Here is a 22560-nt window from a genome sequence, read left to right as displayed (position 1 = left end):
GGATGCTCCTCCTGTGCCCGAGGGAATTTTGGGGGGAAACTGGAATAGAAAGCAGGGGAAACTGTGGCTCAGAAGGCAGAAAGGGCAAGGACTGGCAGTGATGTTAGCTGCTGTCCTCAGCCCCAGCAAAGCCGTGTGTGGTACTGCACCCTCCTGCAGGCAGCACCCCTGGCTGCTGGGAGGAATGGCTCTGTTTGTCTGCACCCACAGCCATCCCCTTCTTCCCACTCAAATCAGACTGAAGAGCCATGCAGGCCTTGTCTAACAGCACCTGGATGCTTGATGTCTGTGGGATTTAAACATATACTTGAGAGTTACTGTAAATAAACACAGCATTGAGTTAAATACACAAGGTCCTTCCTGAAGCTGCAACCTTTAGCTGCAACTTATTTACAGAGGGATCAGATAGACTGGGAAAATAATCTGAACAGGTACACTCAAATCTCACTGACCTGGTACTGGATCTCAGTGTGGTGAGCCACAGCCTGGGTTGAACACTGTGACACTCAAGTTTATCATTAAATACCCTACACTCAACCTAACCCATGTCAAACCTGCACTGGCTTTTAAATTTTTTTTTTTTAATTTAGCAGAACAGGCATTCAGCATTTTAAACCAGGAGTGAAACAATGTTCTTACTTATATATGTTTCAGCCTAAACTTCCATGGATGTTGATATGAGCTATCTTGACCACTTTTTACTATCTTAAAACTCACATAATGCTCAATGAGGAATACATACCCAGCAATTAGCTCAATGGCTGCACATCATCTTTTGTCTGGCTGCTGCACAAGGGCTGGTCTTTCTCTTGAGTACCCAGTTAATATAGTTAATTAATATCTAACCATTTCCCATTCTTGCTGTATCAGTGTTACGAAACCCTGGAATTATTCTGGGTCACTCTGGTGCCAGCATTCATAAGGCTAATAAACTGTCACATGTATCTCATTCCTTTTAGTCATGTTTACAGGTGATCCTGCAAGCTTTCTTTACAGGAGCAACAGAGGAAAATGGAAACATGCTGAGTATCAGGCATGTAACCTGAGAGCTGGGAATTAACTCACATCCACAGTCTGGCCTTCTGGTGAATCTCTTCTGGGTTACCACCTGCATTGTGTATCTGAAGAAATCTCCCTTTTAGGAGTTAATGCCACATTACAGTTATGTCACCTAACAGCTGTTGCTAACACAGGGTTACATAAATGAAATGTTCAGTTCCTGTCATTACAAGGTCCCCGAGTCCCAACCAGCATGACTGCCATTATTCATTCATAGCTACCTTCCCTACAACAGCTGAGTGGAACGAGATGATCTTTTGAGAAAAGAAGTCAGTGAGACTTTGGGCCATCTTTTAACAACATTTGGGCATTTGAGGTGCAAAAGGATCTTCAGAAACACTGACATCTCAAATTCTAGCTGATATGGCAGAAACCAGGCACCTACATGCTTTTAAAAAATTCATCAGAATGCCTGTTTGCCTGTGTGCCTTCACCCTCTTTTTATAGGCACGAGGTATTTCAAGAATTACTGTTCTTAGTAGAAAACACTGGGACTGTGGCAGTCATCATCATCATACTGAAAGGAAGATCTCTGAGACTGCATAAAAATTTATTTAAAACATAAAAAGGGAGAGCTTTTAATCCTAGGGAAAGTTATGTAACATGCTAATGTTAAAAACATTAAATGTCAACAAATTCTGCCAATATGTGTCCAGGGAGTTTGCAGTAATTCTCACTATAAAAGCATAACACTAGAAGGGAAACTTCACAAATTAATCACTTTAAATATTTTATATCCATATTTTTGTTGCTTTGTTTTTTAATGTATCAGCCATTCTTAAGTCACAAGCTATTGAGATCATAAATAAAAGAGAAAATGAATTACTCACTTATAATTATAATGAGAATGACTGCACATACTACACCAAGGATGATCATCATCTATAAAAAGAAAAAGAGAAAGTCAGGTTTTCACATGAAAGACATTAACCCCTCAATTTCTTTGCTTTTACTTAGTGACTCAATCCTCATACTTTTACCTCTGTGAAGACTTACTGCAGCAGACTTGCTAAGGCCCCAAATTTTTTGCCAGGTTTAAAATCAGCAATGGACAGAGCCTCTTGTCAGAGCTGGCCAGTTTGTCAGCTAAAGATGCAGTGACCAACCTCAACCATTCCCAGCAGCAAAGAAAAGCTCAGTTTCCAAAGAAAAACAGCTCCAGTGGCCAGGTACCACTTGACACCAGAGTCACCTCATTCCTTTCCCCAGGCTCCTGAAGGCAGTGAGGAGGCAGCTGGGGCCATCCAAAGCCCAGCAGCTGTTTGTGCTGCTGCTGCTGCTGAGACAGAAGCCCATGCTGGCCAGGAGAGCTGCCAGCAGGCTCTCCTGGAAGCAGCTGGGTGCAGAGCAGGAGCAGAGGCAGCTATGCACAGCCCAGAGCATCAGGGAGCTGCCCAGAGCCCCTGAGACCCCCTGGAAGCTGAGCCCTGCAGGGAGGCTGCAGCCCAGTGGCCATTATTACCCCAGTGAGCAGAAAGACTGAAAAACAACAAATATGGGCATGTCAAATCAAAGCCTTCATTCCTCCTAACATGAGGACAGAGCCAGCCACTCGCTTGCAGGAGATTCTTTTTAAATTTCTTCCCTCTCTTTGCAGAGTTTGGGAGCCAGAGGAAGGACAGGGGGATTGTTTGTCAGGAGAAAGCAGGAAGGAATGAGGAGGAAAGGAGAAAGAGGGCAGGTTTGAAGGTTTAGGGTAGTGCAGGTCACTGTGGTGACTGCAGTCTCATGGGTGAACCTAACTCAAAATCTGTGCTTGTAGCTCCCAAAAGCCCTGCTTCCTGCACTTCTGCACTAATCAGTTGGGCAACAGCTAAAAGAGGACCTGCTCTGCTAAATTTCTAATGTAGATCCTTTTATTTCTGGAGTGTTTTTACATGTAGTTTACCCCGAATATTTTGCCTTGCTCTACATTTCACAGCACTGTGGATTGAAGAGACAAAGCAGATAGCAGCTAGTGAGGGACACGTGGGATTCTCCCCTGGGAACAGCTGGTTTTATTTGGGTGGACATAAGTGGTCAGCAGGAAAGCTGGTGTTGAGAAATGGAAATCAAGCTGAACTTTTGGAAAGTTGGTGTTGAGAAATGGAAATCAAGCTGAACTTTTGAACTTTTGTTTGTGGTGCATGAGTAGGAAGAAGCAAAGACATGAATCTTAGAAGAGTAAGAGAAGATGAATTTCTGGGTCCAAAATACACAAATATTGGAGGAGGTCTGAAAAAGCAAAGGAGAGTGAGGCTCTCTCTGCTCTTGGGGAAGGATTAGACTTTGGAGACAGCAGAGAAGGCAGCTGGTTGATCAAAGTCCTGCTCTAGCCTAACCAGCCCCTCTTCATAAGAGACTGTCATTTTCTCCCTTCTCAAAGCAGTGTGCAGAACCCAGTTTTGGGTATTTTTTATGGTTAACTATCCTGAAGAAAAATCAAATCAATGATCCCCACAAGGAAAAAGCTTCTTTTCTCCCACTGCTGGAATTCACTGCACCTGATCAGGTTTTGTGGTTCCCACAGAGAACTGACACGAATTGACATGGAATGCTTTCCCATCCCTATTTGAAGGCACTGGGGAAGCATCAGACATTGTATCTACATTTCATATACTGCAGAAATCATGGGTTCTGGTAAAGATCAAAGTTGCTTGACTTCTGGAGCCTCGAGGTCAAGGCACCTCCTTCTCACCTTGACGAGAAGAGATGACTCAGAGGTGCCATCCTGCAGGCAAAGTCCCACTAAATGCAAGTGAAAGCAATTCCTGCCATGAAGTGGTTCCAAACAAGGGGCTATATTCCTTACCTTGCAATTTTTCCACCAGTATTTCCTCTTCAGCTTGGCTGCACTGGTCTCAAACTGTGAGGCACCTGCTTGCAATGCGTCTGCCCGGTTGTCGAGCTCCGACAGCTTCTGGTCCCTTTCCAGCACCTTGTCCACGTTCATCCTCATGATGTCCACCACCTGTGAAGGCACAGACACACCTGACACCCCTCCCACAGCAAAGCTGAGGGGCACCCATCTGGTCACACCCTGCAGTGTCACACCTCATCCTAAACCCAGCTCTGGAAATTGGAAAAACAGAAACTTCCACAGACACAGGAGGGTTTGATCTGCAGCCTTGGGAGAAGCTTGGATTGATGTAAAAATACAATGCACAGACATGAAGCAGGAAAATCATCAATTTATGTTTCTATAGTTGTAAGTAAGAATATGCCTTAAGTGAGAAACTGCATTGATGAGATGGTGAAGGGTTATAATGGAGGGGTGTAATTGTGTAGAGTAGCCAAGAGTTTAGAGGTTATAACAGAAGCATTTGTGTGCACATCACACAGAAGCCCATTGGGTAAAAGTAATCAGAGTGCAGTAGAAGTGAGTAAGGGTGATAGGTTAGAAAAGCAAAATAAACCCTGTGGCAACTGTCCATTGGATCAGAAAGTTCTATATTGCCTTGTAATGAAGAACTTGTGACTACTTTGAGCTATGGCTGACTGCTGGCTCCTCTAAAATCTCACAGCCTCTGAGACTGATGTTTATCTGAGCAATAAATTGTTCTCAGCCCCAAAATAGTCCCACCCCTTCATTAAAAGCAGTGACAGTGATGCCCAGCCTTTTGCCATAGGTGTGTGATGGCATTCCCTGGGCACTGCCTCAAAACCCCAGCCTGTGGAAGCACCCTCAGTGAGCTACACTGTGCCAGATGTCTTTAAAGGAGAAAACAAAGAGACCTCATGAAACACCACAGTTAGTTTGAGTAAAGTTTTTGACTTCTTTTGTACAGACACAAAGACCTGATGAAGATCTCTACAGCACAATTTGACTGACATCACCAGGAAAAAGCCATTGTTTTCCTTGTGCATTTGATACCTTCCTTACCTGAAGTAGAGAAAGCAGACGGACAAAGGCCACTCTAAAGGGAACTGTGTGCATTTCCTTACCAAAGCATTTCCTCATTCTGCAGATCTTTTGGGCAAGATGACTTCTCAGCCAGAATCTGAAGTCCTGCTTGGAAGCGGAGGAGGAGAACATTTCACCTGAGCAAATTCAGCCCAAAGAGCAGCAGAGAGCTCAGGCTCATTGCACAGCCAGGATACAACAGGCAAGGGCTGCTCATGCATGGATTTTATCCATTGGCTAAGGTGAAATCCTCTTCTAGCAAGGCAATAACTAGATGAGAATCCTGCAGGTCACCACTAATGCAAATGTCAGACTGTCACAATCTCTGCAAAGTTTTGTCCACTTTTTCTAGCAGTGAGTGAGGCTGATGGTCTGTTAACTCTCACACTCTATAATAAGGAATTCCATGTCATACATATTTAATAAAATTTAACTATTACCTGCAAAAATCCAGAATTATTTAAAGGATACATTATTCAAATACAGCGAAAGGAAATTGATAGTGGAAGAACCTTTAACAGGACTGGCAGAAGGTCTCAAAAGGTTTGTTTCACTTGTCTACCAAATCTGAACCAAAATTAAGTATTTTTGGTTAATCCAAATTTTCTTACTTGCTTTTCCAAACCAAAACTTTCCAAGCACTTAACTTCATATAAAACAATGCTAATTTTTTAAATTATTGATTTCTAGTAATTAGTTGAATTTTATCTTGCTACAACGATTTGTACTGAAAATTATAAACTATTTGAAAAAGCTGATTCAAAATACTATTTCCTACCCATTCTCTTCATTCTTGGGGGGGTTTCAGTTGGGCTTTTTTGTTTGTGTTTTTTTTTGTATGCTTGGTTTTTTGGGGTTTTTGTTTTGTTTTGGTTCGTTGGGTTTTTTGTTTTGGGGGTTTTTTTGGGTTGCTTTGTTTTGGCGTTTTGGTTTGTTGGGGTTTTTTTTCATTTTGCTGGGGGTTTTGGGGTTTTTTGTTTGTTTGTTTTGTTTTGGGTTTTGGGTTTTTTTTTCTTTGTTTTGTTGTTTGGTTCTTTGTTTGTTGTTTGTTTCTTTCTTTCTTTCTTTCCCCAGAACTACTTATTGAATTTAACCTGGCTGCAGTGAACACTTGCCCAGGCGAGATTTCATTCTTGCCAAATAGATAAATATTTGTCTGGGCCTTAGAAAATAAGCTCTTCGATGTCTAGAGGAGTGAGGGGGGGGAACCCCAATAGAGGAACAGCTGAACCCTGCCGGGCATGGAGCAGCATCACAAATACCGGGAGACCCCAGGAGAGGAACAGCTGAACCCTCCCGGGCATGGTGCAGCATCACAAATACCGGGAGACCCCAGGAGAGGAACAGCTGAACCCTGCCGGGCATGGAGCAGCATCACAAATACCGGGAGACCCCAGGAGAGGAACAGCTGAACCCTGCTGGGCATGGAGCAGCATCACAAATACCGGGAGACCCCAAGAGAGGAACAGCTGAACCCTGCCGGGCATGGAGCAGCATCACAAATACCGGGAGACCCCAAGAGAGGAACAGCTAGACCCTGCCGGGCATGGAGCAGCATCACAAATACCGGGAGACCCCAGGAGAGGAACAGCTGAACCCTCCCGGGCATGGAGCAGCATCACCCTGAGGAGAGCGGCAGCTCCGGAGCTCCCGCGCTGCCCGGGCTCTGCCGCCACCTGCGGGCGGCACGGAGAGAAGGGAGCCGGGACAAAGGCACAGGTGGGGGATAAGAGGGGTTATGAAAAACGCCAATCACTTGGTTTTAAAATTTTAAAAGTTTAATAGTGATAAAATGGTTATTAAAATAGTAATATAATTAGAGTAATAAAAATTTGGACAATTTGGATTAGGGCAATATGAGACAATAGAAACAAAGAGTTACAGACAGTCCGGGTACCTTTTCTGGGCAAAATAAGCCCAAAAAAGGACCCACGTTAACAGAGGATTAACCCTTAAAAGCAACAGCCTGTTGCATATTCATACACCTCATACATGATGCATAAATTCCATTCAAACACAGGATTCTGTCTGGCCAGTGTCAGCTTCTTCCTCCTAATCCTGATGGCATCGTCCTACCCCAGCGAGGCAGGAAGAAGTTCATTTCTTCTGATAATGGAGCAATAAATTCTCTTTCTCTGAAAGATTGAGGTGTCCTGTGGCTGCTATCTCAGTGCGAGTCCTTTCTTTAAAAAATTATCCTACATAGCATAGTTTCTATTTTAACATTTTTTATAACCTAAAACTATATTTAACACCCTACTTAAGAAAATTAACACTGCATAACTTTCTAACACAACACATAGGATATTCATTTTAATATTGGAGAAAAACCAATCATAAAATACACATTTTTTTCACAGGGTTTTACTTTGGTATTTAATAAGTATCTTTGTGGTAGTTGTGAAAAATGCATATTTCCAGAGTCCCAGCACAGCTTGGCCCTGGTTGGCCAAAGAGTGAAAACAACTCCCAGCAGAATGCAATGGAACAATCACCTGTGGGTGAACAATCTCCAAACACATTCCACATGAGCACAGCACAGGAGAAGCAAATGAGACAGGAATTGTTTTCCTTTTCTCTGAAGCTTCTCAGCTTCCCAAGAGAAAATCCTGGGTGAAGGAATTTTTCAGAAAATATGAATACCACAGTTAGTACATATTTTCTAATGTGTCTTTTATCAAACTGGCTTCTAAGAATCACACAAGCTCTGTGCATTTCACCACAGACAGTAGGCAAGGAGTTGTTTCAGCCTTTGGAGGGGTTGAACAATATTCTTTCCTCAACACCCAGCACACAAAGGCACCCAGCAGGTGTGTAAGGATGCCACAGCAGCTGCTTCCTCCTGGTATATCCAGAAGCAGTAGTGTGTTACTGCTCCCATTCCCACAGCAGCTGGAGGGACTCTGGCATCACAGCCAAGACAAGAATTTAAGAATGTGCTGGAACAGGCATGTGGTCCCCCAAGATCAAGAAAAGAAGTGGGGATTGGTTGGAGATGCTGTTATGACATCCTGTGTGGATGCCTTTCTTTGGGAATAAGTTGGGATGATTAATCAATAGAGCTCCTGCTAATGAGCACCGCCCTCAGTGGCCCAGTTCTGGTGGTTTTCATCTGTCTGGGAGAAGCTGATGGTCCTCTGTCTCTGTGACACAGTCTGACAAATTAGCATCTAACCTTTAGGAGTGCAGAACACACCACAAGAGCTGCTTCCACTATGACATCTCCTAAGCAGACTGACTGGGAGGAATTCCTGAACTGGCAGTGTTGGGGAAGATGAAACAGGAAAGCCTTATAAATATGATTGCCTGGCAAAAGATTTTTGATAATATGGAAACTGTAAGTGAGATTGAAATGAAAGCAAGCTTTGAGATATTTTAGTTACTCAACAACTGGAAAACAATGGTATGGCTGGCTGAAGGTAATCCCCTTTTGATGAAACAATACCTTCTTCTTGCAGGCAACTCCAAGGGTCAGAGTAGACCTCACTAGCTTGGCAGAAGGGGTCCAAAGAGGAGTTTTTAGGGTTTAAAATGTAACACAGTATGGTCATGTAATGATTCTTATAGGCTGTATGTAAATGCTACAGGTTGTATTAGATTGGTTGGTGAGAATTAGAATATTCAGCACAGAAGATTTATGGTGTTGGAACGGGAACCTCACTCTCTCATCCTCTTTTACTCTTCCTCGCTCTCTCATTTTCTCTGTCCCACGCTCTTGCCTTCTCTCTTTCCCACTCTCTTTACTTCTCTCAGCCCTGCTCTGAGCTGTGGCTGGCAGCTCCCAGTAGGGCCCTGCACCCAGGCCCTTTGCAATAAACCCCAAGTTCCAGGACCTGCTTTCAGAGATCTCTGGTCTCCATCCATCCTCCCCGTCACTCCTGCCTGGCAGCAATGCCCACACTGAATCTGCAGAGCTGCTCCTGGTGCAGGGATGTTAATATCCAGGATCTCTCTTTACTGTGTACGCCCTCTGACAAATCTCATGTGCTGGACCCTCGGCCTTCAGATGAGCAGGAGCTGCACAAAGGGGGAACCAAGCAAGCAGCCCCTGGTGCTGAGCACTTACCTCGTCCACCTGGGCTTGTGTCTGCTGCAGCCTCTTGTTGCTGGACACGTTGGTGGCAGGAGGGGGCCCTGCAGCCCCTGCAGGACCCTGGGCAGATGCTGGAACAGACCTAGGGCAAAACCAGAGAACCTGAGTGACCAAACCATCCTGACTTGTTCACGACCCCTTTTCTGGAGCTGGTAAAAAGTACCTTTCTCTTCAAAGAACTTTTGAAGTTTCAAAGGACTTTCTTTTTATTCAAAGACCTTTTCCATTGTTTCATTCCTTGTTTTCCATTCCTGGATCACAACCCTACTGTCCATTCTGTCAGACAATACTATTTTCTGACCCAGAGATGGGGCAACTGAGAGACATTTTAAACACTTTTATTCCATTTTCAGTCTCATGGGAAGGGTGAGACAATACAGATGTTACAAATCACACTATCAAAATCAGAAGCCAACTATTTTTTAATTACAAAACACTATAAGCCTTTCTTGGCCTATCAGCTTTTAGCCACACCATGCTGTAAATGCCTTAAAGCCAATCATTTCAAAAGCCCTCATGGGTCCTACTACAGTACATCTTTCATAGTTCTATTTCTCCAAAGTATCTAGTCTTACTTGCCAGGCCATCCTTTGAAACATGTTTTTAGTTCCATTTTTCTCTCAATAATATCTGTCCTGTTCCATGGCATTTCTAAATCAGCACTTCTTACCTCAAGGTTTGTATACAGATACACACTATGTGAGCCTTCTCTCAAGTTTTGAAAATCTTCTACAAATCTACTTCTCACACTATGCCTTCTCATACCACAATCAGTTTTTACACTACTTCTTGATGGGACTTTATCAAACTCTTCCACCTCCCTTGCTGCTTTTTTAAATGGCAAACAATTCAGATTACCTACCCTAAGTTAGGCCAATGACCAAAGTGATCACAGGCTGACTAGCTGGGCAGAGCTTCTGTCCCCAAGGAAAGCCACTGTGCTCTGGGCACTCTGTGTTACTGCAGGAGGGGATGGGCTGTGACCCTCTCAGTGTGCTGATAAAGCTCTGCCCTGCTCCTCTTGTTTGGAGCTCACCAAGCAAAGAGAAACAGAGGGAAACAATCAGAAACAGGAGGGGATCACATCCATCACAAACAGAAGAGAGGAGAAAGAAACAGAGGAGGAAGTGGGGGTGAGAACTGCACACAGCATGGGGTCAGTCATCTCGGGCACAGCAATGCTGACCCTCCCCAGTGCTGGTCCCCAGATGCCCACCAGAGCAGCTCCAGCACATCCACAGCCCCTGGAGGAGAGGAGCAGAGCCCTGACCTTCTGCATAGCAGCTCCCAACCTCCAACACTGCCTTTCTCCAGTCTGCTCTGTAACAAAGGACAAAACAAAGCATCCTGAAAACCCAACAGCAGAGCTGCTCTGTCTCAGAGTGTGAGTTTGCATAGACAAATCTCCCCACCAGCCTGAGCAGGGTCCCTGAGCCTCAGCCAGTCATCCCTCACATCCACACCCTACCCTGTGGAACCTCACCCTTCTGGCAAGGGACCCCCTCACTGCTCCCCACGGGGAAATAAACCCTTCCTCAGGCTGCAGAGGAAATCCCTGAGCATATGAACTGAGAAATATCACAAATCCCACTCATGCATCACCAATGCCTTCCCACAGTGACAGACTGAGAGAACACAGTGTTTCTCTGTGAATCATTCCCTGCTACATCCTGGGCTCTGATTAATGCTGCTGCAATTATGGCCTCATTAATGCACTGTAAAATAATGAAGCCACCATGGCTAGCTTCTTAGCTGGATAGCTGGTTCCCCATAGGGTCACAGCGCCCCAGGCAAGCAGTCTCAAGGCCAGACACCTCAGCCCTCCAGGGGCTGAGTGCCCTAGGCCAGCCGTGGCCCCTAGCAAGCTCAGTGATTGTCAGCTCTTAGTGATGTCAGCTCTTTTATGGTTTCAGCTCTTTAGCTTGCTCTTAGGGGCTGTGGCTGGCTGTGGCTTCTGGAAGGCAGACGAGAGAGAGGAGAAGGCAGCTTCAGAATGTTCCACGATGGTTTATTCTGAGGGTCTCGCGAAGGGTCCGAATGCCGCTCTTCTGACAAAATGGGCCAAGACAGCCCCTTTTATAGGGTTAGGGGGGCTTGGAAACTGACCAGTTCTAGGGGTTAGGGAAACTAGCCTATGGGGTCACAGAGAGATAAGCAGGCCTGGAGGACCAGAGTGAGGACTTCTGGTTCAATTCCCATGACTCAGCAAATACCTATCTCTAAACATTCCTCCACAGAGCCGTAGCCGGCCCTGTGCCTGCTACAATGCACTGCCAAAATGCCTGGGGCACTGAAGTTAGCTCCCCAAAGGTGCCTTTGGCTGCACAGTTCAGTCTGAGGGTGTTGCCTGGGGGCTGAGATCCCTGTGGGCAGCAGTGGCCCCCAGAAGCTCCCAGAGCTGGAGCAGCTGTTGGCAGCCCTGTTGTGGCTCACACCTCACCCTTGCACTGGGGGTGGGAATGTCACTGGCAAGCTTCAGCTGAAAGAGCAGAAACTGAGCCACCCTCCTTGCCCATCCTTTGAGGACCTCACAGCCACTACTAGAAACATTAAAACCAGAGGCTGCTGCCACCTGCCAGGGAACCACTCCAAGGATGGCCACATCCCAACAGGGTTTATTTTGAGTTGTCACAAAGGATCAAAATCCGACTGTAAAGTACATCACGCACAGCACAAAACAAGATCTCCCTGGAGCACCAACAGCCTCAAAGGAGATCCTGGTACAACAATAGAGCTAAAATTAAAATTGTAAAACTTCTTTGCAGTTAAGGAAGTAAATAGGCATTTTCCCAATCAGCATGAGCAGATTTTCTCCTGTGGAAACACTGTGTCACTACTACAAACGTCAGGAGAGCTCCTCTCTTGAGTTATGCACTGTTGGAATCCCAGAGGCTACAGAAGAGGAGTATGTGAGAAGAGGTTTTCCCTGCCACATGTTTTGCTGTAAGCAGAGCTCATAAATTCAGTGATGTTCTTGGTCAGAGCTACGAAATAACTCCACATTTGGAGCTCTGCCATGCACCTTTTCTGCCTAGTAATTCTCATCTTTTTTTTGTAGCTCCCAAGCTGTCCTTAAAATTACTTGACATGAGGTAGATACTTTCAAGGTTGTTCTCTTCCAGCATTCTTGCTGCCATCTTATTTGGTTTCAGCTGCATTTTCTGGGGCTTCTCTGCTCCCTGCACAAGGCAGGAGATGATGGGAAGGATGGGTTTTTACAGCTGCAGGAGTTGCAGGGTGTGGTGTTTGTGAGGGTCCCCAGGACGAGGTGAGAGATAAGAATCTGACTCCATGTTCTCAGAAGGCTGATTTATGATATGATATAATGATATTATATGATATTACATTATATTGCTATACTAAAGAAAGAGAAGACACATCAGGAGGCTTAACAAGAATGAATAAAGACTCGTGACTGACTCAGAGAGTCTGACACAGCTGGCTGTGATTGGTCATTAATTCAAAACAATTCACATGGAACCAATCAAACATTCACCTGGTGGTAAACAATGTCCAAGCCACAGGAGCAGCAATCAGATAATTATTGTTTTCATTCCTCTCTGAGGCTTCTCAGCTTCCCAGGAAAAAATCCTGGGCAAAGAGGATTTTTCAGAAAATATGGCAGTGACAGCAGAAGTTACTGCAGCCACCAAAGAGAGGTGACAATCTTTATGCTCAGGCACAGCAAGCTCGTAATTAACATGCCCATCTTAATTAATTACCTAAAATCTAATCCAAGCTTTCTGGTAAAGAAAGTAACTGAAGGCCTGCATCACTTGAAAGCACAGACATTCTCTGCAATATCACAGAGCAAAAATTAAAGCTGGAATTAAAGCCCAGCCTACATTTACATCATTCTTCCTGCATTTACATAATTCTTCTATTATTGCCTCTGGACCATGTCATACCAGCTTATAACTTCTCAGAAGTGTTATTCAAAGAAATTTATGCAAAAATATTAGCACTATGTTGTAGAACTTCCTTTTGAAATACATGAAGCATCACAACTTTAAAGTATAATTTCTCATGGTCTGGCATGATTTTGGGGAGCTACGAAGAATGCAAAATCCATACAAAAGCTCCACCACACTTGTGTACTTTGTTTTAGGAAAAGAGAAAAAATTACCATTGGTGCTGAGAACTGCCATTCCCAAGAACAAGTCACATTAATTTTGAAAGAGGAACAAAATTCTGCTATTGTTGGTGAAAAAGGATATGAATCCCTAGCAAATACTCTTAAATAGCAGGCACCCTGTGCCATCAGAGACCAAGCAGATGTGGGTCAGTCAGCACAGAGGCAGCCCAGCAGACTGAGAGCACTGCAGGCTCTGTGTTTGCAGCCACCTTGGAAGAAACCTCCAGGGACTTTCTGAGTGATTCAGCAAAGTGGGCTCAGCTGACTCAGACATCTCAGCTCTCCCAGCTGGGCCTGAAACTGGGGGGTCAAATTCCTGACTGAGATTTGTCATCTCACTGAGATGTTTTGGAAACAACTTGCTGTTTAGACCTGACAGTGAAAGGCAGCTGCTACTCTTAATTACGAGAGAATTGGAGATATCCAGTGTTACTGTTTTGCATTTCAGCACTGGCTGGAAGAACACTAAGGATGATTGTGTATCTAATATTTTGGGAAACCATCTGACACACGCTTTTATTTTTGTTCATATGTGTGAGCTACACAGCAGAATTTTTTCCCTTAGTCAGGCTAGGGAAGGGAGAGGCGAACACCAGGAGGATGCCAGGCCACCACTGTGCCTTGGTACAGTTCACATGAGGAGCTGCAAGGCTGCTTTCAGCATCTTCTTTTATCCATCCAAAGGGCCTCTTAAAGCTTCCAACTGCAGGACCTAATCCTTTCAAAGTCTTTATCCTACCAACATGCTCTGAGCTAAGGAACAGCTGTTATCCCACACATGGCAGGATACAGGTACAGGAGTGGAGGGGCTACTCCCTGGCACAGAAAGGCTGGGGCAGAGCAGCCCAGCCTCTTCCCTGTCCTCCTCCTGCTCCTCTCCAACTCTGACTCCAGTCAGAGCACACAACCTATTTCTAGCAGCAGGAGTTATTTTCTACCCCTCAGACACAAACAGTGAGAAACAGCTGAAGCTGAGGCCATGGGAAGTGAGAACCCCACCAGACAGCTCCAGGGGTGTCAGCTGGCACAGCTCAGGGCAGGGGCACTGACTATGCATCAGTGCAGCAGATCTGATTCATGATCCCTATCAAAAATGAAAAGAATTTTTGAAGAACCCTAGTCTGAGTCCTCTTTCCTCAAACCCTTTCCCTGTTGCTCAAATAAAACAAAATTATTATTCCTTTTTTTTTATTATTGTTCAGGTATGATATTTGTGCAGTACATATTTACTGCTGTAACTTACACATGTTTAAGACACTTTTTCTACATGGACCCCTTCAGAAGGCACCCACCCCTTTGGGCTTTGCTGTGGGAGCAGAGTCTGACAGCTTGTGGTTTCAAAGGCATTTGAAAAATACACCAGAAACACCCCTTTGTTTAACTGTAAAGTAAATCAGAACACTTCCATAGCTTTGTACTCTCGAGATGTCACTCTAAAACAATTATTAAAATTAGCTACAAATGCACATTTATACACTACTATAGTGCATGTCAGTGAAGGTTCTGGCCCAAGGAGCAGCTGCAGAAACAAACCCATCTCCCATTGTCCCTGCTGCAGAAATGTTCATCTGGGAACTGGGAAGCTTTGAGGCATGAGGGTCTCTAAGGAAATAAAGGAGCTCTACAGCCCTGGGGTTTGCTGTTAGTTTTGGGCTTGCCTTGTTTATCCCTAAGCAGTAACAGCTAAACCAATTTTTCCACCGATGGTTTGCAGGGAGGGACTTGTTCTGACTGTCCTTGGAGATTTCTGCATCCTGGAGGAATTTGCAGGTTTCCAGCTTGTTGGAATCAGATGTGTCATTCTCACGTGGGATTTTATTTCTGCATGAGGTCAGTTTAGCCAAGCCTAGCTAAAAAAGCTTTCTTCCCAATCAGTGTGACCATGTGAGGTTTGGCACAACCCAAACAAAACCCAGCCTGATAAAGAGAGCAGACTCAAATTCTGTGCTCCTCTATTCAGGTGTCACCTCTCAAAAGAATTGATATTTAAACTCCTTGAAGATTCTGGGCCTTCAGACTCAGAACCAAACTCAACATTAGCATGGGCCCACCCCAGCTGTGGGAGGACAGTCATGTTTCTCCTTGTGTCCAGGAAAGAGACATTCATCATCCACCCCAGCACCTCCCACCAATGTTTTGTGGTGAGCCAGGATAGTGTCAAATGGCCGGTGCTGTTACTCTTTGAAAAGCACACACTAATTCTGCCAGGAGAGGTGCAGAGAGACTTCTAGCACCCCCATAAAATCAGGTGTTCTTCATGTTCTCATTGCTCTTACAAGCAGGTAATGATGTTCTCTGCCTGCAGGGTGTCAAAAGACAGCCCTGGCTGGAGACCATCACTTCCCACCCCTGAGATGCTCTCAGGGGGGGAATTTGCTTTTCAGTTCAGCTGCCCACTAACTGTATGTATTTCAGATTTCTAGCTCATCTTCCCCCCACCATTACTAACCAGCCTATTTTAGTAAGTTAGGTTCATCCTTGTTTTCATTCTACTCATGTCACTTCTGCATGGGAACAAAAAAAAGCTGCTCAATGGGAGTAAAAAAGCTGTGATATCATAAAACTGGTTAGGCTGAGGAGATAAGAGCTGATTGACAGAGGAGTATCACTGCTGGGCTAGTGGCTATCTGCAGACTGTGGCTGCAGGGATTTTTCAGACTACAGGAAGATGTTTTCAGCCCTCTGAGATCTCTAGAATTAGCTCCCAACAAGAGCAAAGAGGCTCCCTTCACCTACAAGGGAAGCATCACTGATTGAGCAGAGATTTGCTCTTCATTGTCTTTTTTTTCTATGTGAGCCCTTCAGTATTCAGTAAAAATGTGACTATTGACAGGCAAATGGCTCCAAGCTTAGGCTAATTCCAGTCCAGGACTATCAAGTTTCAAATGATTCCTCATGCTGTCTGTAATAACTGTGTCATAAGTAATGGTGAACTGGTGGTAGAACAAAACCCCAGGTATAAATGAATTGGCATTTGAGATGTCTTCATTTTGGGAAGAAAGTTCTGCTTTGAACACAGCTCTGTCCTCACATGTGCTTTTTGTGTATTACCAATAATATTCTACAAGGACTCTCCCTTATTACCAAATATTTACTCTGATCACCAGCCAAAGGATAATGCTCTGCATTTAATGTCCTGGGAACACATTTAATTAAATATTCCCACTAGTTTATTGTGACTGCATTAACCATCTGGTGTCCTAAATATGCACACAGAGGAAAAGGAAAGGAACCCTAAGACATCATCTTTAATTTGATCAACATTGTTAGGTTAGTGATGAGCAACTGATTTATCTTCTACGGTATCTTCTACTCAAGCCAAATGAATGTTGCTTACTAACTAGAGGGATTAGAGGAAATTCTGATCTACAGTGATATTTTTAAGAACATTCTTTCATCATTTGAAGCCCTTGGATTTACATACCTGCACCTGGAAAATTTTTTCATTAACACTATTTGCTATCTGTGTTATTTATGACTGTGAGGTTCTTGTGTTTCCTTTCCTACCAAGAACAGAGAAATACTTTTATTTGTCACATCTTCATTTCTAACACCTATAATGTCATATTCATTTAGAAACACTTCAGTTTCTGGACACCATGCTGCTGGATACAACAACAAGGCAGATCTCAAGCTCTGTCCACATGGTTCAGCAGCATAGAATTAATGCAGGTTACTGATAGGGAACTTTCAGCCATGCCTTTAGATCCCACTTGACCAGTTCCATCTTCACATCTGCAAATTTGTATACTCACATGCAGAGCACTGAAAAAAACCCAAACCAACTCTAAAGTAAATCTCCTTTTGTGGTAATTTCCACAGACTGACCTGTGACATCAGCCCATTTTAGTCCCATACTATGTGTTTTTTTCTTAGATAAGGGTTAATTCTCATTGGCTGGTATGAAACGAATTGTAATTTTTATACTAAATGAGATTTATTTTCATTAGAGAATGAAAGCAAATACAGGTGTAAGCAATAATAAAAACCCTTTCTCTTAATATTTATATAGGTATTAACATTATATTGTAAAATGAGACAAATGTCATTTATGGTTTTCTACATTTTGCTTGTTTAAATTCATAATTTGCTTAATTTCCATCAGGCTGCTTTCAGATAGAAATTTGTTTAGTAAAACATATGGAAAATAATTTCTGTGATATGTTCATAATAGTTAATAACTAAAATCTATCTTCAGTGCAATGTCCACAGAGAAGAACACCAAAACACTGTATTGCACTGAAGTCAGCTTTCAGAAGGAAGTGTTATCTCTAGTTCCTAGGTAGTATTGACTGCACCTTCTATTAATTCTTACAAGGTTTCAGAATTGCCAGTTTGCAGGCTCCTGTAATAATTTCTCTTCACCAGCTGTAAGAACACAAACTTCTTTTTTTTTTCCCTTTTTAATTCTTTTGATGCTTTTCATCTTGTTAACCTTGAGTCATCTGGGTGAAGGTGTGGGCTAAAGGCAATAAAACTGGCACAAAGATCAGCTCTGTGACCTAATGTTCTCTCATGTTACTATTTCAATACAGATGAAATCTAGCGTATGTAAATGGACACACAGTTACAAAAAAATGCCAGAATTTTATTTTACCAAGGTTCTTTATGCTCCATTAGCTCCATCAGTTATGTTAGTGGGGTTCATTTGAGCTGAAGTGGCCCCTAAATCCCTTTGGTACTTCAGTACCTTCAGCTCTGTCCTGCACACTGAGGTTACACCCCTGGAAAAAGGACTCAAAGACTGACCATCACAGCAAGAGGGGCACTTTTCTCCCCAGCAAACTTTATTAAACCCCCCCCTCAACTACAGTGACAAAACCCCAACAAACCAAAACAAAGAAAAGATTCAGCAGAGAAGTCAAACCCTGGATAACACTGGATAAATAAAAGTAAAATAAATAAATAAAATAAATTAATTAATCCTGGATAACACAAAGCCTTTCTTTTCCTTGCCCTAAGTTACTGATGTGAAATTTGGGAAAGAAAAAGCTGATTGCAAATGCACGACACTGGATTAGAGCATAAATCACCAAAGGACAGCAGGCTGTGAGAGAGAGGAAGCCTAACAGAAGAAAGCTTTACTCAGAGCCTTGGTGAGACACATCTGAAACAAAGCAAGAATAAAACAATAAATGAGTCACTGTCATTGCTGCCATTTCTTACTGGAAGCTAAGAAATGCAATCTGCCTCCCTAAAAATCTATAGGGCAAAGACATAAACAGCAAACGTTGCTAGAGAAACGTTTCCAAAATTCAGGACTCCAAAGCTGGAGCAGATTTGAAGAAGCCCAAGGAGGTTGAACACGCTGGTGTGGTCTGGCAGAATTCCAGACTCACAAGCCTGTAAGGAGAAGCTTGTCCTGGACTGTCAGGCAAGTTATATTCTATTTACCATCTGTATGGCAGTTGTCTTCTGTTAAGTGGGCAGTTTTCCTTATCTCTTCCACAACTGGGGGGACACCTGCTGATAAGAGGCCACTCAATGTCACTGCATGAGTGGTAAGAGCTACAGCATCTCATTGGGAGATGTGAGCCCAGAGGGAGGAGCCAAGCATTCCTACCTGGATATAAGCTGGAGATTCTGGAACACCAACACAGCTTCTCCACTGGATTCCCCGAGGAACAGCAGCTGCCTCTTCCACTGGATCTTCAGAGGAAGACTACACCTTTCTACAGGATCCCTGCTCCAGCAGAACCACCCCTGGCATTCCAGGAGGGCTGCAGCCACAATTCCAATGGGACTGCTGCCAGCACCCAGACCCACAGGGTGTCAGACTGTGTTCTGGCTCTGTCAGTGTTGGTTTAGTTTACTGCACTGTTTATCTCTTTATTTTCTTCCCTATTAAAGAACTGTTATTCCTGCTCCCATATTTTTTGCCTGAGAGCCCCTTAATCTAAAATTTATAGCAATTTGGAAAAGGGGGGGGTTGGGGGGGTTTACATTTTCCATTTCAGGGGAGGCTCCTACCCTCCTTAGCAAACACCTGGCTTTTGAAACCAAGACAAAGCTCCAGAGCAGTCCCAGAGGACACAGCTCAGCTCTAAGCCAAGTTCCTGTTTCTGAGCAGGTGTTACAGGTGTTACCTGCAAAGTTCCTCTTTCTGATGTGTCACCCCAGGGCTGGACATCCCCTGTGCAGAGCAGGGAGAGCATGCCCTGCTTCCAGCTCTTGGTTTACCCCAAACAGTACCCAGGGAGCAGCAGGGCAGGGCTGGAGGGAAGGAGCAGGGCGGCCTTGGCTCAGCACCCCTTGCTTTCTGACTCAGGAGCTGCTGCTGACATTTTAAAAGAGCAGAAACATAGAGGGAAATGTCGGTCAAACAGTATGATCCAGTTTGTGATGACAGTGTTCACACATGGAACAAGGCTCTGAGAATTGCAGTAGCAATATTCTCACCTCAGGCAGCATCAGGAGCAGCCTGGACTCAGTTGGACCAAGTGGGTTGTTGGCTGAGCAAGCATGCTCGTGCCACCTCTTTTGCACTGAGTGACATGTCAACAGGCATCAGCAGTGTAAGACGAGCCACTCTTCAAACCAGGGCAGCAATTGACTATTTATTGCTGACACATGGGCACATGTGAAGAGTCTGAAGAAAGGTGCTGCATGAACTTGTCTATCACTCAAAATCAATTCATGAAAACATAAAGCAATTGCTAGAAGGTGTAGCCAGACTTGGAGAAGTTACTGGCTCTTGGTTGAATGGTGTGTTTGATTTCTTTGACCTTTCACCATTGTGGAAGAACTTTTGAAAACAGCTTTTTACATTTTAGTAGGGCTGTAATTCTTCTGCTCCTTTTGCCATGCCTTTTTCAGTGCATGTAGCCCATGAACAGGGCTGCAAAGGAGGTGCAAGAAGAAGGGGGAGATGTTGGGACCCAGGACATTCCTGTGGCTGCCCTGGAGGACTCAAGACCCTGGCAAGGGGCTCAGAGACCTTGGCACGGAGTCAAAGACACCTGTGCCTTGATTTTAGCCCATGGAAACAATTACCAACTTTGTGTGAGGAGTTACAAGACACAAGAGTTTGAGTAGAATGGTAGTGAATTTGTCACAGGGTGAAAAAGTAGAATTTTGGGGTTTTTAGAATGGGGGTTCGAGAGGCAAGATGGAGGAATCTGGGTTTGTCCTGTCCTTCTCCTTCTTCTTGTCCTCCATCTTCTGCTGTGATGGTGACACTTCTGGATTGGTTTAGAGTAGAGACAGACTGTCTAACATAGGTGATAGGTATTGGGAAATTATTGTAAATAAAGTACACATAGTTCTTAGTATAAAAAGCTAACACCACCCCAAGGGGGGTCAGTGTGCCACAACCCGACCTGCTGGACAGATTTCAGCAGGTCAGAGAAAGAATGTAAGAGATAAGAGAAAATAAACAACCTTGAAAACCAGAGCTGAGGAATCCTGACTACTTCTTTGGTCGTGGGGCTGGGAAAAAAGAGACTTTCTAACACCTCAGGGGTCATCTCAGTCACAGAAACCTGAGAGCTGCAGCCACGGAAAAGGGAACTGACACAGACAGCAAGGAAGGCTCTCAAAGCACTGCTGAGGTTGATAAACTTTCCTTGCTTTTAAGTAGTATTTACTTAAGAGTGAAGGATGGTTTTTCTGCCTGTCTTGTAAGAGACTCAGATTAAAACCCAGAGAGACTTCTAGCACCCCCATAAAATTAGATGTTCTTCAGGTTCTCATTCCTCTTACAAGTAGGTAGTGATGGTCTCTGCCTGCAGGGTGAGAGGACTCTCCTAAAGACAGCCCTGGAGGGAGACCATCACCTCCCACCTCAGAGATGCTCTCAGGGGGTAATTTGCTTTTCAGTTCAGCTGCCCACTAACTGTATGCATTTCAGATCCAAACCCAGGAGGCTATGGGGCTTCCCATTTTCCTGTACATCACTTCCCAGCATTGCTGATTTAGAAGTAAATTTTAGAATGAAAGAATTTTAGAATTTCTGCATTTTAGAAGTAAATTGACTCTTAACAGGTTTTTTGTTTGGTTGGTTTTTTTTAATCCCAGAAACAACAAAACTGCTGAAAGAAAGTCACATTTCCATCAGCAGTGAAGAGTTTTTTTAACCTATGTATTTGCCACTGCTGTTCAGTGGCAGTTTCATCACAGCAAAACTTCACAGGGTAATTACCACCTCTACTTAAATCTTAATTATCAGGAGGCTTGTTAAGTTTAAATTTTGTCTAGCTACTTGGCCAAGAAAACTGCAGTGAATATTTTATCCCACCTATTAATGACTTAAATAGCAGTCTGTGCAAGTGTCAGAGAACAGCACAGGGATCTGTACAGAGAGCCAAACTCTCACCCCCATTTTCTGCCAAAAGGTCACATTCAGTTCCTGAAGAGCTTCCATGAAGTACAGCCATCATTTACAAGTGCCCATCACAGGGCTGCACCTTCCCACAGTGTTATATTCACACACAATGTCCCTTCTTCCCAGTTTCAACATCCATCAATTCCTAAAACTGGATTCCATTTAACCAATGAAATACATTAAAGCAGTAAAGGCTAACTTCTCACTTCAAGTTCTCACTGAATTAAAAAAAAAAACTCTCCAAAACCACAGAATATCTCAAATAAAACAAAGCCAGAGCTTTAAAGACCTTCTAAAAAAAGATTTCTGAGATTATTTGGCCAAATAAATCACTTGGTAAACTAATGCAATTCATTAAATACAGAAAACTATGAACTATATTGAAACTTCAAGAACTATATTGAAACTTCAAATATGCCAAGTAAGATTGGTCTGTAGCATCACAGGCACCTCTCCTGAGCTCCCCATCCTCATGGGATCCCCAAGAGCCCCTGTGGTTTCTCCTTGGGCTAAGCTCCCACCTTTATTTTACCATCTCTCTTGCCCTCCAACTCTGATTTTTTAAAGATCCTCTTTGCATTACACAGAGCCCATGTTTAAATCCCATTCCCAGAGCCCTGGTGCAGTTTCTGGAGCTCACAGCCACACTCTGTGGATCAATGCTGTGACCATCTGCCAACTGCAACAGGCCAGAAACTGAACTTCAGTTTTGCTTTTCTTCCCCAGTAAATCTATAAACATCTACTAATTCAGTAGAGACCAGTTTACTCTGGTTGTATCTTTCAGGTTGGTTACACTCAAGACTCTGCCTTTTGCTATTTGTGAAAATGCCCAAACATTTTCATGCCTGAAACTCCCCAGTGAGCTGCAGCCTTACAAGCAGCCCTTGGGGCTCTCTGGGTAAATGGAAAGAGTCCCTCCCTGCCTGCTGAGGGAGCATTTCTGCTTTGCTTTCCATTCCTCTGAAACTTGGAAGTTAATTACTTCTGCAGTACTTCAAAAGTAATCACTTGTTTCTCATGTCCTTCTTTGGAAATAAAAAACTCCTTGGGATTGAGAAGGAACAT

The 22560-nt window shown here is 43.9% G+C and overlaps 1 protein-coding gene across 2 annotated transcripts in view; it reads right to left on the bottom strand.

Annotated features, from left to right (window-relative positions):
* LOC132331499 (vesicle-associated membrane protein 2-like) overlaps positions 1-22560 on the bottom strand; it is a 57430-nt gene that overhangs the window by 9112 nt on the left and 25758 nt on the right. For both annotated transcript variants that reach the window (XM_059854917.1, XM_059854918.1), the window contains 3 exons: positions 9009-9117; positions 3851-4009; positions 1890-1941 (listed from right to left, as the gene is read on the bottom strand). In XM_059854917.1, the coding sequence (XP_059710900.1) occupies positions 1890-1941; positions 3851-4009; positions 9009-9117 (320 nt within the window). The remainder of the gene's footprint in view (positions 1-1889; positions 1942-3850; positions 4010-9008; positions 9118-22560) is intronic.

This window comes from Haemorhous mexicanus, chromosome 10 (assembly GCF_027477595.1).
Source record: "Haemorhous mexicanus isolate bHaeMex1 chromosome 10, bHaeMex1.pri, whole genome shotgun sequence".
NCBI classification, from domain to species: domain Eukaryota; kingdom Metazoa; phylum Chordata; class Aves; order Passeriformes; family Fringillidae; genus Haemorhous; species Haemorhous mexicanus.
Note: the sequence above shows the minus strand (reverse complement) of the source record. Positions and strands in the feature narration are given on the sequence as shown.